General features: G+C 51.2%; 1 protein-coding gene across 1 annotated transcript in view; it reads right to left on the bottom strand.

The window, feature by feature from the left end:
* Window positions 1–41: 41 nt before the first annotated feature.
* The window catches only part of LOC105502606, a 21,333-nt gene continuing 4,214 nt past the window's right edge, over window positions 42–17,160 (bottom strand). The window contains exons 2-7 of the mRNA XM_011929209.1: window positions 14,935–15,147; window positions 14,251–14,369; window positions 10,568–10,639; window positions 5,789–5,873; window positions 461–553; window positions 42–352 (exon numbers count right to left, since the gene is read on the bottom strand). Coding sequence (XP_011784599.1) covers window positions 5,806–5,873; window positions 10,568–10,639; window positions 14,251–14,369; window positions 14,935–15,147 — 472 coding nt within the window. The 3' untranslated portion in view covers window positions 42–352; window positions 461–553; window positions 5,789–5,805. The remainder of the gene's footprint in view (window positions 353–460; window positions 554–5,788; window positions 5,874–10,567; window positions 10,640–14,250; window positions 14,370–14,934; window positions 15,148–17,160) is intronic.

Below are 17,160 nucleotides of genomic sequence, written 5' to 3'. Positions count from 1 at the left end.
CTTGCAGGCTCACGGGTTGTCACTGATTTAAGAGGCAGATGGAGCAATTCTGTAAGGTCTATTGAATGGGTGGATAAAAAGTGAACGACAGCTACAAATTCAAGAATAAAACTCTTGGTTATTAAAGTCATTCCAGGCATGGCCAGAGGGATGCGAGGCTGGCCTTCCCTGTCCACGGTCCTCTGAGGCAGCTGAAGTCTCCCATGTCTGGACCCTGAATCTTGTGCAGATTGAACAGCGGATCCGGGGTGCTCTGAGCAGGCAGCAGGGAGCAGCTCTGGTGACGCTTCATGTGGTAGCCTCACTGTCTATTCTCTGCCCCTCTGGTGTCCATAAACACCACCAAGAGATTCTGCAACAACAGAGAACAGGTGAGACCAGTGATTTGAAGTTCCCATCTGTATAAGCACAGACCAGTTGGGCCTCTGGCTGTGGATTCCGGCTCTTGGCATCAACTCACCATGGCGAGAAATATCAGCAAACCCAGATCCCAGGTCACCAACTCCATGGTCTTAGGACTTCCTTGGACTGTCCTTGGATCTAAGGCTGAGACCTAAGAGGGTAAGAAAGCATACAAGTATTTAGTCTCCAGGGCCATCTCCTCCTCCCCAAGCTGACACCACGGAGAGGGGTCCCATTCAAGCAGGGCAAAGCTCCTCATTCAGGCACACCAAATTAAAAATCCCAACAGAAAGGACACAAAAGGACAAACATCTTAGTTCTGTTTTTCTTTCAAACAGTTCACAATCGGGGCAAATGACCAGCTAGAGTGATCCACAGGAATACGGCTTTCCTAGTCCCACCTACAACTTTCTCCATTTATTCGACATTACTGATGGCGCCTAGAGAAACAATACGGATTTCACATTTCATGAAGCAAAGCCCGTGATTCACAATTCTCACGTGTGCCCTTCACTGCTATCTGAACTCATTCCAGCATGGGGCCCAGAGAGAAATGCAGACTGGTTTCTGGCAGGAGGATCCCTAACATGAAAAGACAAAATGAACCCTCAGAAGTCAGCGGGTGGGTCTAGTCACCATATCACACGGACCTACAAAGGCCCAAGCTCTGAAGCGCTAGCAGGAAAAAGGCTGCAGCACGGGAAAGCTCCAGGGTTTGAAAGGGAAGGCTGGACCAATGCAGGGAAAATGTCTTTCAGGACTCCTACCCCTGCACTATTAATGATCGGGGCACAGGCAACCCATGGTCATTTTTGGATACAAGAACAGGGAAGGACAGAAGAGAGCCAGCAAGGGAGGGAGGCTGGTGTCAAGGGCCTGAGGAATGGCCTGAGACAGGGAGAGCAGCTGAGCTGAGCAGAGGCCCAGCCACGGCCACCGTGTGTACTTCTAAGGCCCCAAAAGGAGTCAAGACACTTCCAGCATTTAAAAAAATGGAAATGCTTTTGGGCTGGAAAAGGTCAGGAGCATGTGGTCCTAACATCATACACGCACACCCTGAAAGAAAAACTCACTGCTAATCCAGATCACAGCATACTGCGGGCACACCAGCGCTCAAGCAGCGAGGAAGTTTCCCCCAGGGAACTCACTTTACCCATGCACATCTCTGGAGGCCCTTCCTCTGCAACAGCCACTGAAGGCATGTGAGAGACAGCCTCACAGCAGGACAGAACGGGGAACCACGGGATACCACTTTTACCTTGTTTCCCCTACATCATCCAAGCCCCAGGAATAGCACATGACTCTGTAGGATGCAAAAAAACATATTCCAGACAACAGTCTAAAAATCTCACCTTAGGGACCCACGCTCCAGCGCCCTGCTGCTATGAAGACAACACACCCCATGGAGCCTCTGCACACAGCGGACCCATCTGAAACAGACCCAGAGAACACTTAACGCAGGGGCTGGCAGATCATAAGCATCCCACAAATGCCACTGTCTCTACTGGTACTTACAGCCACATTATTGTCTCAGGAACAAGAAAAACCTAACTCTAGGAAGGGGTCGGCAGACTGTGAGAGAAATGGCATCTATGCTATCCGATGTGCCCGCCGTGTGCTGCTTATCAGTATACATTAAATAGACCCAGCTATCCCTCTTCTGGACACATACTCAACAGAGATCAAATCACACCTCACAAAGACATCTGCACTCCAATATTCACTGCGGCATTACTCCCAATCGCCAAGATACGGAAACAATCTAAGTCTCCATCAACAGATGAATGGAAAAAGAAAATGTGGCATACACACACGTGCACGCGCACGCGCGCGCACACACACACACACAAAACATTATTCACCCATAAAAAGAAGACCCTTGGCCGGGCGTGGTGGCTCATACCTGTAATTCCAGTACTTTGGGAGGCCGAGGTAGGTGGATCACCTGAGGTCAGGAGTTCAAGACCAGACTGACCAACATGGTGAAACCCCATCTCTACTAAAAATACAAAAAATTAGCTAGGTGTGGTGGCACACACCTGTAATCCCAGCTACTCGGGAGGCTGAGGCAGAAGAATCACTTGAACCTGGGAGGTGGAGGTTGCAGTGAGCTGAGATTGCGCCACTGCACTCCAACCCGGGCGACAAGAGCAAAACTCCAGTTCAAAAAAAAAGAAGACGACGACGACCCTGGGCTAGGCATGGTGGCCCATGCCTATAATCCCAGCACTTTTGGAGGCCAAGGCAGAAGGATGGTTTGAGCCTAGGAGTTGGAGACCAGCCTGGGCAACATCGCGAAACCCCATCTATACAAAAAATACAAAAATTAACCAGCCATGGTGGTATGTACCTGCAGTCCCAGCTACCCAGGGGGATGAGGTGGGAAGGTCACTTAAGCCCAGGTAACAGAGGGAGACCCTGTCTCAACAACAACAACAACAAAAAAAAAAATAGAGAGAGAGAGAGAGAAAGATCCTGTCATTTGCCACAACACCGATGGACCTGGAGGATACTATGTTAAATGAAATAAACTAGACACAAACAGTGCATATCTCACTTATGTGTGCAATGTTAAAAAAAAAAAGTTAAAAAAAGGTCAAGCATACACAGATAGAGAATAAAATGGCGACTACCATGGGCAGGAGCTGGAGGAAATAAGGAGATGTAGGTCAAAGGACACCAAGTAGCAGATACACAGGATGAGTAAGTTTAGAGGGCTCATGCACAACGTAAGGGATTTCTGTTAAGTAGATTTCAGCTGCTCCTCACATACACTAAAAACGGTGACTATGTGAGATGACAGATATGTTCATCGGCTTTACCACAGTAACCACCGTGCTATCTATATCTGTCCCATTATTCTATAACATCATGTTGTAAACTTCAAATATAGACAATAAACATTTTAAAAACAGGTTGGGTGTGGTGGCTCCCGCCTGTAATCCCAACACTTTGGGAGGCTGAGGCAGGTGGATCACATGAGACCAGCCTGGCCAACATGGTGAAACGCTATCTCTACTAAAAATACAAAAATTAGCTGGGCGTGGTGGTGTACATCTTTAATCCCAGCTACTCGGGAGGCTGAAGTGCAAGAATCACTGAACCCAGGAGGCAGAGGTTGCAGTGAGCTGTGTTTGCACCACTGCACTCCAGCCTGGGCAACAGAGTGAGACTCTGTCTTAAAAATAAAAATTAAAAACAAAAGGATGCCGAGGCCAGAAGGCTTTTGGAGCAGGCTACGTCCGGCAGTGATCAGCACACACCTGGGATGGGTAACCAACAGGTGGGATGGGAGAGCCCCACGCCCACCATCTAGTGTGTAAGAGCTGTGTTCCTACATCTGACTATACCGCACATTGTCTCCCTCAATTACTACTCCAGCCCTTGCCACTGTAATCTAAGGCCAGAGGGAAGATCCACCCCTGGTGGACCACGGACGCTGCTCATGGCCAGGACTGAAGGTGGACTGTAACAGCTGGCTTGCTCTAGGACATTTTTAACCCCAGCACTGCTCAATGGGATAAGCCTTGTCACCTTACAACAATGTGCCTTCTCATTTACTTTGTGTCCAGGTGCAACATGTCAGTTACCAGGCATGACGTGAAATAAGACAGAGCCACTGCCCTGAGGAAGCTCACTGCAGAGGGCGCATGAGAAGCAAACCAAGAATCCCCAGACAGTGTGACCAGTGCTGACAGGTGGGAAGGAGTGTGATGGGGAGGCAGAGAGAGCTTCTGGGTATAGCTCTAGGAAGGGGTAACCACTATTGTGGCTCCCAAACTAGCTCAGAGACATAAACTCAGTGAGGCAGGTCTCTGCTTCACCGTCCTTTCCTTTAGCCTCTGAGTACCCTCCACCATGCTGGGCACAAGGGGCACTCAGTGAACCATACAGCACCAGTATATGGTAGATGTACGTAACAATGGCTTCTTAGGAAACGAAGGTTGCCATGTGGAGGTTACTGGGGGAAGGTGCTATATAATCTGCATGCTTTTTACAAGCGGATGAGGTGCTTCCATCCAGCCCACCACCACTAGACTGCTGACTGCCCTCTAAGTTCCCCCAAATAAACCCTGTTTCCTTCACTCGCTCCAGGTCTCTTCTCCGGCCTGTTGAACCTGGCGCCATCCCTAATGAGGAAACAGGGGTCTGGCACGACAACCAGGAACCAGGAGGTAACATCACTGATGAGAATAAAGACATGTACGAAAGCTCCAGAGTTTGGAAGGGACAGGAGTGGACCCTCCAAACACGGGGAAGCGCTTTCATTGATTCCTCTCCCTGCACTATCAATGACCAGGGCACAGGCAGCCCACGATCACTTTCGAATACAGGGGCAAAATAGGGCAGTGAGTGAGCTGAGAGGGGAGGCATTGCCAGCAGCTTAGTAAGAACCCAAACTAAGAGACCTGGAAACAAGTCAGTGACCAGATTCGCAGCCTAGAATTGCAGCAGCTGCTTCTGATTCTCAAAGATTTCTAACATGGTTTGATTTCTCAAACTTGAGCATGAGTAAGAATCACCTGGAGAGCATGTTAAGCCAGATTGCTGGCTCCAGCCCCAAAACTTCTGACGTAGTAGGTCCGGACAGGGCTAAGAACTTGCACTTCTTACAAGTTCCCAAGTAATAGGGATGGTGCCTGGTTCTGGGACCACAGTTTGAGAACCACTAGTCCAATGCTTCCCTCGTAAGATAATGAGAGGGAAGATCAACTCTGGGTGAAATGTTGAGAATTCACTGGGTTAGGAAGTTAGGACTGTGTGATACTACTATCCATAATCCCAGCACTTTAGGAAGAAAAGGTGGAAGGACTGCTTGAGCCCAGGAATTCAAAACAAGCCCGAGCAACATGGTGAGACTCCGCCTCTACAGAAAAATTTTAAAAATTAGCTGGGTGCAGCAGCATGTACCTGTGGTCCCAGCGACTCGGAAAGCTGAGGTGGAGGATCACTTGAGCCCAGGCCGAGGCTGCAGTGAGCCATCACTGCACGACTGCACTCCAGGCTGGGTGACAGTGAGATCCTGTCTCAAAAAAAAAAAAAAAAAAAATCCATAAATCACTTGATAACAAGGATTGCCACCAAGTCCAGAGAAAACCACTAGCTAATTGCCTGCCTCCAAAATGCAGTACTCCTCCCACTTCAACAAACTATGCCAATCCACATTAGGATGACTCAGAGCCCAAGGGGAGCTCTGTAAGCCCCACCCTGCTTCATACAGTGGAGTGGCAGAGGAGGAAAAGAGGGTGTCACATGTCCCTGTGGGCCTCAGTGGAGGAGCAAGCAATGGGAAGCAGCCTCTGCCTCCCCTCTAGTGACCTCAAAGCCTTTGTCTTTGTAGCCTGAACACCAGTGCATTCTCTAGAGAAGCACCCAAGATTCATACCTTACAAGCACCACAGTTCAGCCTCTTCTTGAAGAAACATCACCTGGGAACACTGGGCCCACAGGACAGAGGTCAGCTGACAATCCTGCAATGACAAGAAGTCACACACATCACTTCTTATAACACATCCCACTATCCAACATGTTCAACAGGAAAAAGCGACCTCTCAGTTGGGGTGGGGTTGGCTAGAAGGCGGCTGCATCAGTGACTTCCCCTTGGTCCTCCCTCTCTAGCTTTATTCCTGATCTTACAACTCTACCCATTCCTCCGGCGGCAACCTGAGAACCAGTCACCCTCAGGGGAGCCCTGAAGGCCAGCACAAAAGGCAGAGGAATTAAGAGCTGGAACGGTGGCCAGTGAGTTACACCAATGCACACCTCAGAGGGCCAAGAAAGCAGGCGAAACTCTCGGGTGGGAAGTGAGGGAAGTGTTTTGCCTCTCAGAATCCGGCTATGCTACCCTTGCAGCAATGAACACTTTCTCTTTCTTATGACAAACCCTTCAGGACCCCCTATTCCAGGCCAATGACACGTAAAGATGCTACCCTATCCTGTCCCCAAGTTACACACACACACACACACACACACACACACACACACACGGTCAGCCCTGCTCACCCCAACCTCCAAGTCTCCCTCATGTTGTCCCCTCTTCCCTGGTACATGTGCTCCTCACCTCCCCTCCTATTCAAGTGCTATAGAAACCACCTTCAGGAAGTTAATTCATGGAAATTCTGTGGATATCACTGTACATGCCAATATTGCACTCATTCAAAACTGTGCTATCCACCGCGATGCACCATGACTCATTATACATCACATTCCCTTCCCATGAGCCGGACTGATGCTCTACAACCCAGATCCACCCCTCAATACACAGAGCCTGGTTTCTGCAAAGAGAGGTCAAGCTGAGAAAGACCTAAGCATGATGTCCCCCGGCACTGACTCTCACGTGGCAGCCAAGAAAGCACCGGACTCCTCAAGGGCTGGCAGGAGAAAAACAGGAGTGTGTGAAAGCTTCAGGGTTTGGATGGGATAGGGTGGACCCTCCAAACACCGGGACAACCTCTTCCAGCGTTCCTCTCCCTGCACTATCAATGACCTAGGCACGGGCAGCCCATGATCACTTTCGGATGCAGGAGCAGAAAAGGACACAAGGAGAGTCAGGAAGAGCAGGAGGATGGCACCAGGGCCTGTGGGATGACCCAAGTTAGGGACAGTATAAGACTCCTGCAGCTGCCATCTGTCCTGTAAAATCCCATAAAACCTAACCACCAAGGGGAATCAAAGGGGAGACGCCTCTGACAAAAGCCCTGGAAAAATCTGGGGACTAGAGAGCAGGAGCATGAGGTCACATCTGTAAAAACCAATTCTGCCCTACCTTTGTTTTCTGTATCAGGAAATTGAGATTCAAAACAGGTCAGATGGCCCTTTGCTGGTATCCGGGAACTTGGCTCTAGAGATGTTCCCAGTCAACAGTTTACTGATCAGAGCTGTTCACTGGACACAGTCTCTCTGCAAATAATGTGGTACAGGCACCTGTTTTCCTCTGGAAGTCTGGAATTTTGGTGCATGCTAGGCCGATGGTGTCTACATAACCAGCTCCCAGTAAAAACCCTGGGCATGGAGTCCCTACTGGGCTTCCCTGGGCAGAAACACTGCACACAGGCTGAGTGCATTTTCACTGCTGAGGGGAGAGTGGGTTCCACGTGATTTCTGAGGGAGGGAGAGAGCATGAGGACGCCGGCACAGGGAGTCCTCCAGACTCAATCTGCATCATTTATCCTGAGCCATTTGGCTGTGGACCCCTACAATGTCGCTAGGATAAATCTAAACCATTGATTACAACTGGAAAGAAAATAGTCAGAGCCAGGTGGTGGCAGAGGAAGAACTAAGGGCCAGATACGGATGGCCCTTAATCCAGCCATTTTCCATTATGACTTGCTGCTGATGCACTGCAGGAAAAGCCCCAGCGCTCGCCCCAGGCAGGTCCCTGCAGAGGCCTCCCCCTCCACAGCTCCTGAAGGCACAGGAGGGCCAGCTCCAATCCAGGTTTCCCAGGGAAGAGGAGTCTGGATCTGGGAATCCATGGGATGCGGCCCCTCTTCTCATCCTCACCTCTCCCTACATCACCACCAAAGCACCAGAAAAAAGGGAACTGACTTTACAGGGTGCAAAAAGCCAAAGTTCCAGAGATGGACCCGAAACCTTACCTCAGGCCCCGTGGTCTGCCACTCTCCTGCATCCCAACACCTCTCACCAAGCCTCTCTACACAGTGCTGCGAAAATGCTGACTAAACTGTTTTCACCTGAATAGCCGGCACGAAACAGCAGCTTATCTCTAAGAAAGGGGCTGGAGAACTTCTAAGGCAGGGATGACAACGGCTTCATCTGTCAGGCCAACTGTTACTAAGTTCAGAGGATGCTGGGGCCATGATGTTCTTGGGACTGACTGTGCTGTTTCTCCAGCAGCGTCTGGCGAGCACCCAAGGAGGTAGTGGAGAAGCTGTGTAGAGGCTGCTGCCATAAATCCCTCAGTGATATTCTCCCCTGCCTGTCTCTGGTCCTTGACTCCTTTCCCCACAAGCTGGGGGGAAAATCCTCCCCAGTGGCCATATAAGGTCAAAGCCAACAGAACTGAGTCACCTCAGAATCCTCTGAAGGGGTGGAAAACACCAAATCTGCTCCCACCAATCCCACATAGGTGCTGACTCAGTATTTTTCTCCAACACCACAAAATGCAATGAACCCATCTCCTAACAATGGAGGGACTCTCCCTTTCTTGTTTTTCTTTCTTGAGACAGGGTCTCACTCTGCTGCCCAGGCTGAGGGCAGTGGCACGATTATGGCTCACTGCCGCCTTGACCTCCTGGGCTCCAGAGAGCCTTCTGCCTCAACCTCCTAAGTACTTGGGACTACAGGGGCAGGCACCGCCACGCATGGCCAATTTTTAGTTCTTACAGAGGCGGGGTTGCTCAGGCTGCAGTTTATCCTTTGTCCCACACTGTCGGAATACTGACCATCTGGCAGACAGAACAAAGTAGGAAACAAAATTCAGACACTACCCTTAAGACCACAGCAAAGAGGGCCAGGAGACAAGTCAGGCAACAATTTCTATGCGGTCAGCCTGGTGCAGAGGGGGCTGGATAAGGACGTGGAAGGATAGGTGTGGAGGCGGAGAAAGCTTCCGGGAGGAAGGAGCAGGGCTGCCCTGTCTCAGCTCCACACCCAGCCCTCCTGCTCCTTGAGGCCAAACCCTTCACCTCACACCCTTCCCTCATGTCTCACACTAACCTGCCCTGGGCCAGGGAGAAGAGCAACACAACTCACGAGACGATGCCAGGCACCAGGAGGCATCCAAGAGGTGGTGGGAGGGAGGAGGTGTGGGAAAGCGCCAGGGTTTGGAAGAGACAGGAGTGCACCCTCCAAACACGGGGAAGTGCTCTCGGCAGTTCCTCTCCCTGCACCACCAATGACCAGGACACAGGCAGCCCATGATCACTTTCGAATGCAGGGTCAGAAAGGGCAGAGGGCAAGCCCAGAAAGGAGGCCAATGCCAGCATTCTGGGCAATGGTCTTTCTTACCTAGAACAGAACAGCTGACATTGCAGCGAGCAGACTTACAGCCTAAGATTACAGGTGCTACTTCTGATTCCCCAAGATCACTTACCACTCCCTGCCAGAAGCTGAAAGGAAGGTAAACATGGGCAGAAATAGAGAATCCTGGGGCTCTTCTCAAAGACTGGACTGGCCAGGCGTGGTGGCTCACGCCTGTAATCCCAGCACTTTGGGGGGCCGAGGCAAGTGGATCATCTGAAGTCAGGAGTTCCAGACCAGCCTGTCTAATATGGTGAAACCCCAACTCTACTAAAAATACAAAAAAAAAAAATTAGCCAGGCATGGTGGTGGGCACCTGTAATCCCAGCTACTCGGGAGACTGAGGCAGAAGAACCACTTGAACCCGGAAAGTGGAGGTTGCAGTGAGTCAAGATTGTGCCATTACACTCCAGCCTGGGCGACACAGAGAGACTCTGTCTCAAAAGAAAATAAAAATAAAAATAAAAATAAAAATTGGTCGGGCGCAGTGGCTCACGCCTGTAATCCCAGCACTTTGGGAGGCTGAGGCGGGTGGATCACCAGAGGTCAGGAGTTCGAGACCAGCCTGGTCAACACGGTGAAACCCCATCTCTACTAAAAATACAAAAAATTAGCCAGGCGTGGTGGCAGGCACCTGTAATCCCAACTACTCAGGAGGCTGAGGGAGGAGAATCACTTGAACCCAGGAAGTGGAGGTTGCAGTGAGCCAAGATCACGCCACTGCACTCCAGCCTGGGTGACTGAGCGAGACTCTGTCTCAACAAATAAATAAATAAATAAAACAGACAGACAGACTGGGCTGGAGGGTAGCAACATTGGCTATCTGTTCCACTGAGGCCCTCAGAAGACCACTCAGCTGGCTACTGGGTATGAATCCAGGCTTGAATCGGAAACGCAGCCCCTCTGTCCATTCCAACACACAGTTTTCCTCTCAACATCACAGGGTCTTTCTCAGGGACTCTCAGAGCCCAAATCAAGCTCAGGGAGCACCTTCTCGGCAGCAGCCCCTGAAGGCAGAAGAGGGTCCAGACCTGTCCCTGGCTGCTGAGGAAGCAAAGACGCGAGCAAAGGGAAGCAGCCTTCACCTGTGCCCTCGCTCCCCACCCCTCAGCACCCAACCACCTCTGGCCTCACAGCCTGCAGAGAACTTGAGCTCTAGAGAACCGAGCAGAACCCCACTTACCTGGGACCTCAGAATCCATGCTCTCCCAGAGGACACCTCTCACACACATGGGGCAGCAGTCATGTGACACTCCTGCAGGGCACAAGAAGCCAAGATGTGACTGATGCACTTGGCACTGCTTATGGCAAGTCCAGGAAACCACAACATTCACCCACAGAAAACATACCTGGGGAATCAGGGTCTCAGGAGGTGAATGTACTGACAGCTTGTCTAGCGCATCTTGGGTCACCGACACAGTCCCCTGAGGTCGTCCCATCTGAAATGGACAATGGTTCCTTTCCACAAGAGGAAAACTCCTGCAGGGCACAAGAAGCCAAGATGTGACTGATGCACTTGGCACTGCTTATGGCAAGTCCAGGAAACCACAACATTCACCCACAGAAAACACACCTGGGGAATCAGGGTCTCAGGAGGTGAATGTACTGACAGCTTGTCTAGCCCATCTTGGGTCACCGACACAGTCCCCTGAGGTCGTCCCATCTGAAATGGACAATGGTTCCTTTCCACAAGAGGAAAACCTTGTAACTTTTCCTTTATTACCAATAACCAAGACACAAGCAGCCTGTAATCACTTTGCACACAGGGGCAGAAAAAGATCCAGGGCTTATTGAAATCGGAGACCAGTGTCAGAAGCCTGGAAAATGGCCTGAGCCAGGACAGTGGCACAGCAGAGCACAGGATGAAGCAGCTTCCGTCTTGTCCCACATAAATGGAACCTGCCCCAACCAGGAGAGGTAAAGGAAAGACCCTCCAGATAAGAAGCTGGCAGAGTTCTTCGGACGTGGAAGACGGGGACTGTGTGATCCTAAGAAAAATCACCTCAGTGTACTCCTGTTTTCCGGATGAGGAAACTGAGGATCATAAAAAGAACCAAAGCTAGGGAGTGGTGGTAAGACGTTCAGGACCAGGCTACAAGTAGGTTTGATGCCAAAGCCCTCCAGCTTTTGAGTCAGATATTCCAAGACACAACGATAAGGGATGCCTGAAGACACGAAACCTAAGCAGGCACAAGAGAAACCCAATGCATTCATGACGGCCCCAAAGAGGGTAAAACTGGGGCCAGCACAAAGACACCCTCACCTCACTTCTCTCTGCTTCCCAGACGTCACGCCCAGGGAACCTGCATGCATCCACTCTTGCGGGACACAAAGCTCCAGATCTCCAGAGGACAGACCTCATGGAACACCATGGTCCACCTGCTTCCTGGCAGGACAGAGACACTTCTCATGGGCCCCCCTGCACCAACCAACCTCCTCTGCCAGAATCAAGAAGCCCTGGATGAGCTATCTAGACGTCATCTGGTCAAACCTGTTCGGGAAAGGACAAGGAGAATACCGGCGCAGAGCCAGGTGGTAAACGTTTCCTAAAAGTTGGCTGGTGTTAACAGTGGTTCACAGTCTCAGCAACACGAAAAGAGTTTGTCTAGAGAAGAACCACACATCAGGGACAGCTGAAGTCTCATCTTACGCACATATTGTTGAATTTGTGATCCTGAAGCAGTACACTGAAGGGGCCTCTGAACCTAGGACAGGTTCTGGTGTGGCACACCAGCGTGGCGGAGTCTGGCATACACAGTAAGGGCTATTTCGGGCAGGATGGCCCATCTGTCATCTGTGGGTCAGGGCTGATTACACATCTCACTCTTCTATCAGCCATGCCTACCTATACCTCTGGCTTTGGTCCTTGACATCACAATGACAATCATGTGGGGAAATGCATCCTGGTGGCCCACAGACAAGACCGTCAAGGGGAACACCATGGGATGACCACTGGGCCAGTGGGAAATAGCTCTGACCACCCCCACACAGGCTGCCTCGCTCAAAAGTATTTCACCGACATGCAACAAGGTGACATGCAAAGCCCTGTCACCTTACAATTCTAAGTCTTTAGCTGGAATGCAGTCCAGGCTGCAGCACAGGCTGGAACGCAGTAGCACAATCTCGGCTCACTGCAACCTCCACCTCCTGGCGCATGCCACCTGGCCAGTGTGTGTGTGTGTGTGTGTGTGTGTGTGTGTGTGTGTGTGTTGTAGAGACAGGTTTTTGCCATGTTGCCCAGGCTGGTCTTCAACTCCTGGGCTCAAGCGATCCACCCACCTCAGTCTCACAAAGTGCTAGGATTACAGGTGTGAGCCACCATGGCCAGCCACAATTGTCTTTTTCCAGCTCCTGTGTTTTGTTTTTTGTTAGGGACATAGTCTCACCCTGTCGCCTAGGCTGGAGTGCAGGGGCGTGATCTTGGCTCACTGCAACCTCCACCTCCTGTGTTCAAACAATTCTGGTGTGCCTCAGCCTCCTGAGTAGCTGGAATTATAGGCATGTGCCACCACAACCTACTAATTTTTGTATTTTTTAGTATAGATGGGGTTTCACCATGTTGGCCAAGCTGGTCTTGAACTCCTGGCCTCAAGTGATCCACCCGCCTTGGCCTCCCAGAGTGTTGGGATTACAAGTGTGAGTCACCGTGCTCGGCCCATCTCCTGTTTTCCATTTGTTCCTTAACTGCTGAAAATCAAGCATCTGCCAAGCACCAGGTAAGTCAAGAGACAGGACTCAGATACTGAGACAGGCGAAGTGTTTCACACCTATAATTCCGGCACTTTGGAAGACAGAGGGAAAATCACTTAAAGCCAGTTCAGGACCAGCCTGGGCAACATAGCGAGACCCTGTCTGTCCCAGCTATTTGGGAGGCTGAGGTGGGAGGATCACTTGCGTACAGGAGTTCAAGCTATGATCACGCCACTGCACACTGCACCCCAGCGTGGACAACAGAGTGAGACCCTGTCACTAAACAAATACAATAAAATACTAAACAAAAGCTCAAGACACTGCCCTCAAGGTCACAATAGAGAGGCAAAGACAATCAAGCCAGTAATTGCCACAGGGTGTGACTAGCGGGGCTGTAGCTGTGGTTCCACCACCAATCCTGAGGCAGGGACACACCCTCATACACCTTGGTGAACGCCTTCCAGACCCCTGCACGGAGCCTTGCACAGGGAGCACTCAATAATCATCAGACACCAAGCGCCAGGAGGCATTTGAAAGATGGTGAGAAGGAGGTGTGAGAAAGCTCCAGAGTTTGGAAGGGACAGGAGTGGACCCTCCAAACACGGGGAAGCGCTTTCAGCGATTTCTCTCCCTGCACTATCAATGACCAGGGCACAGGCAGCCCACGATCACTTTCGAATACAGGTGCAAAAAAGGGCAGGTGAGCCCACGTTCGCGTGTTAGCTGCCACATCTCCAGAGGGGTGCTCACTCCCCGGGGAAGAGAAAGGTACGCAGGACCCTGACAGCCATCATCACTTCACAGGCAGATTCCATCTGTCCCCACCCAGAGTCCACAGGAAAACCCACTTCTGGTAAAAATGCCTCGGCTGAACATTCAGCCCAACAATTCTGAGTATCACACGTGGACAGGCACCATGGGTTTAAAATCAAGAAAAACAGCCAAAGCCTCTGCCCTCGGAGAGCTTTTGCAGTTTCCCTACATCACAGAAAGTCAACCTCAGGAGAATGAAGGAACTTAGCCAGGATGTGACCCCCAAGTCCAGCCCCTGTCTCCTAAATCACGCTTTGCAGACAGTTCTCAGAATTCGGAACTGGCTGAGCTCATTGACTATCCCCTCTATTGGGTCCCACAGAAGGGTCCTCCCCCAAGGTGCGCATAAGCAGCGGCACTCACCCGGGTCATTGTCACCCCGCGGACAGTGGACGTCCCTCGGGGGTGCAGTGATCAGAGTGCTGCAGGAGGGGGCGCTGGCTGGTGCGAAGCCCTCCGAGGAGCAGCACAGCCCACAAGGCCTAGGCAGGGAAAAAGCACGGGGAGGGGGCTTTAGTACAAGGCCCGGGGACAGAAGTCCAGACTCTGCCCCACTGGGGTGCTAGGAGCGTCTTCCATTTAAACCACAGCTAACTGGTCTGTAAAGTGAAGGTTCTAACACCTTGTAAAAGGTATTGAGGGGAGAAAGAGTTAACGGTCCCAAGGACATGGCACAATGACTGACACTTTGTAGGCAACAGACAAGTGGTTTTGGGGGCTTCCAATGCCAGGAGTCGGGAGCTGGCAGCTAAAGTCGCCGAGCCCTGTTTCCCGTCATCCAGGGGCACTAAGCCTCCCCGCAAAGTAGCTTCGAGGACAGGGGGTCTGACGTCTGCACGTGGCCAGCTCAGCACAGCGGCGGCCGAGGGCGCGGTTCACCCGCCAGTGTCTTTCCTGAGGACACGTGAATCCCAGGGGGCTCACTCCAGCAAAGGGGACGAGGCACTGCACCAGGGACCGGGCCTAACCTCTCTGGCCGCCTTCCGTGGGGCCTCAGTTTTCCCCGATGGTGAGTGGCGCAGACCACGCGCCCTACTGCGGACTCACCCGGCGCCCTGGCGTCGAGCGGCGGCGGAGACCTGACAGACGGCGCGGGAAGAATCAAGATGTCTGCAGATTTCGAGCGATGATGTGCGGCGGGTTGCGATGGTGTGCGACGGCGTGAGATAGCGAGGGACGGCGAAAGAGCGAGGCCACACGACTAAGAAGCTACACTGGTTTCGCGCCGGCGGAAATACAGATGAGAGCGCGAACTGCGGCCTAGAGCGGAAGGAACCAACGCGAGCAGCCCTGCAGCGTCCCCTGGCGGAGCGGAGCTCAACTCCAGACTCTGGAGGACTTGGGATACATTTCGAAAACAGCCTGAAAGTTTAGAAGTAATCTTCTCCCACTTGCTTTGCTTTTCTGTTTGTTCTGAAGAGGTTCCTTGGTCACTGACTCTTATTAATCTGTAGGAATGGCCAATTTTCCATGATAGGAGCTGTTACTACGATGAGGGGACTGTGCTTAGTTTGAACTTCTTTCTGCAAGGGTTCAGAGGTGTCTGTGTTTGATTCACCACTGTACTCAGTATCAGTTCAGTGGCTAGCACCGTTGAATGAATGAATTCTACCCCCACCCCATTCATTTTTTTCTGAACAATGTCAGACCGAGATGACTGAGTCATGGTCAGAGACTGGAATGTGAGGGTGAGAAGATGAGCCAAGAGAGGAGGACAGCGGGTAACTGCTTTGCTAAACTCCAGCCTCAAAGTACACGGGATGGAGGGTGCAAAGAGTCTCTGAACTTGAAGATTTGCATTTGAGGAACCTGATCAGATTTGCACAGTGATGGAGACTATAGACAGATGTCCCATGTTCTCTGCAGCATACTGGAGACAATCTTGGGAGGGGACTTAGTGGCCCACAAATTCTCATAAGCACTGGCACTGTCTGCATCCTGGGCAGGGTGTGCCTCTTGGGCCTGAGACAGCCCTGCTACTGACTCTGCCCATGTTCTGGAGTGCAAGCAGCCCACCCTTGGGCCTGATGAGGAGCCCCCACACTCCACTCCAGTCAGATTCTTGGTACTCAATAGGTCAGAAGGACAAAAAAAATCCAGGCTTGACCTATGCGATCATGAGGGAAATGGGGGTCCTTGAGGTGAGATCTGCTCCATATTTTGTACCTGGGAGAGGCCTATGGGATCCCAAGACGGTAAGAACATTGGGAGTCTCTGTGATGGGGAGGGGCTGTGGGATGCTGCTATGGTTTGGCTGTGACCCCACCTAAATCTCATCTAGAACTGTGCTTCCCATAATTCCCACCTGTCGTGGGAGGTAATTGAATCATGGGGGCAGTTACCTCCATGCTGCTGTTCTTGTGATAGTGAGTTCTCATGAGATCTGATGGTTTTATAAGGGGCTTTCACCCCTTTTGCTCTATACTTCTCCTTGCTGCCACCATGTGAAGAAAGACGTGTTTGCTTCCCCTTCTGCCATGATTGTAAGTTTCCTGAGACCTCCACAGCCATGCTGAACTGTGAGTCAATTAAACCTCTTTCCTTTACAAATTACCCAGTCACAGGCAGTTCTTTATAGCAGCGTGAGGATGGACTCATACAAATGCTGTGGCTGAGAGGACACTGGGCGGGGGGGTCAAGTGTGCACACTTGTGGGCCACACAACCCTGGTGTCCTCTTCGGCCTCCTACTCTTGCTGTTACTCTCCATGTGACTTTGGCTAAGGGACCTAACTTCTCCACCCAGCCTTAGTTTCCAGTTATGGAAGATAGGCAGTCAGGGCAGTCATAGTTCCCTGCTCATAGCGTTACTGTGAGAATTAAATGAAATTATTTATATCAAGACCGTAGCACAGAACAAATATCCAAGGCCTAGTAGTTGCTATATTGTAGTATTCTGAGAAAGCTGAGGGCTTCTGTCACTGTAAGGACTCTGGGATTATTTATGAAGCAGAGGAAATGTGCTGTGTTTGAAAAGTCTAAGATAGCATTGTCAGCCAGGCATGGTGGAGCAGTCCTGTAGTCCCAGCTACTCAGGAGGTTGAGGTGGGAGAATCACTTCAGTCTGGGAAGTTGAGGCTGCAGTAAGCCGAGATCAAACCACTGCACTCCAGACAGGTTGACAGAACGAGACCCTGTCTCAAAAAAGAAAAAGAAAGAGAAAGATAGCATTGTCCAATAGAAATATAATGCAAGGCCGGGCACAGTGGCTCACGCCTGTAATCACAGCACTTTGGGAGGCTGAGGCAGGTGGATCACCTGAGGTCAGGAGTTC

The sequence above is a fragment of the Colobus angolensis genome, unplaced genomic scaffold (genome assembly GCF_000951035.1).
Source record: "Colobus angolensis palliatus isolate OR3802 unplaced genomic scaffold, Cang.pa_1.0 Scaffold8, whole genome shotgun sequence".
NCBI lineage: Eukaryota > Metazoa > Chordata > Mammalia > Primates > Cercopithecidae > Colobus > Colobus angolensis.
Note: the sequence above shows the minus strand (reverse complement) of the source record. Positions and strands in the feature narration are given on the sequence as shown.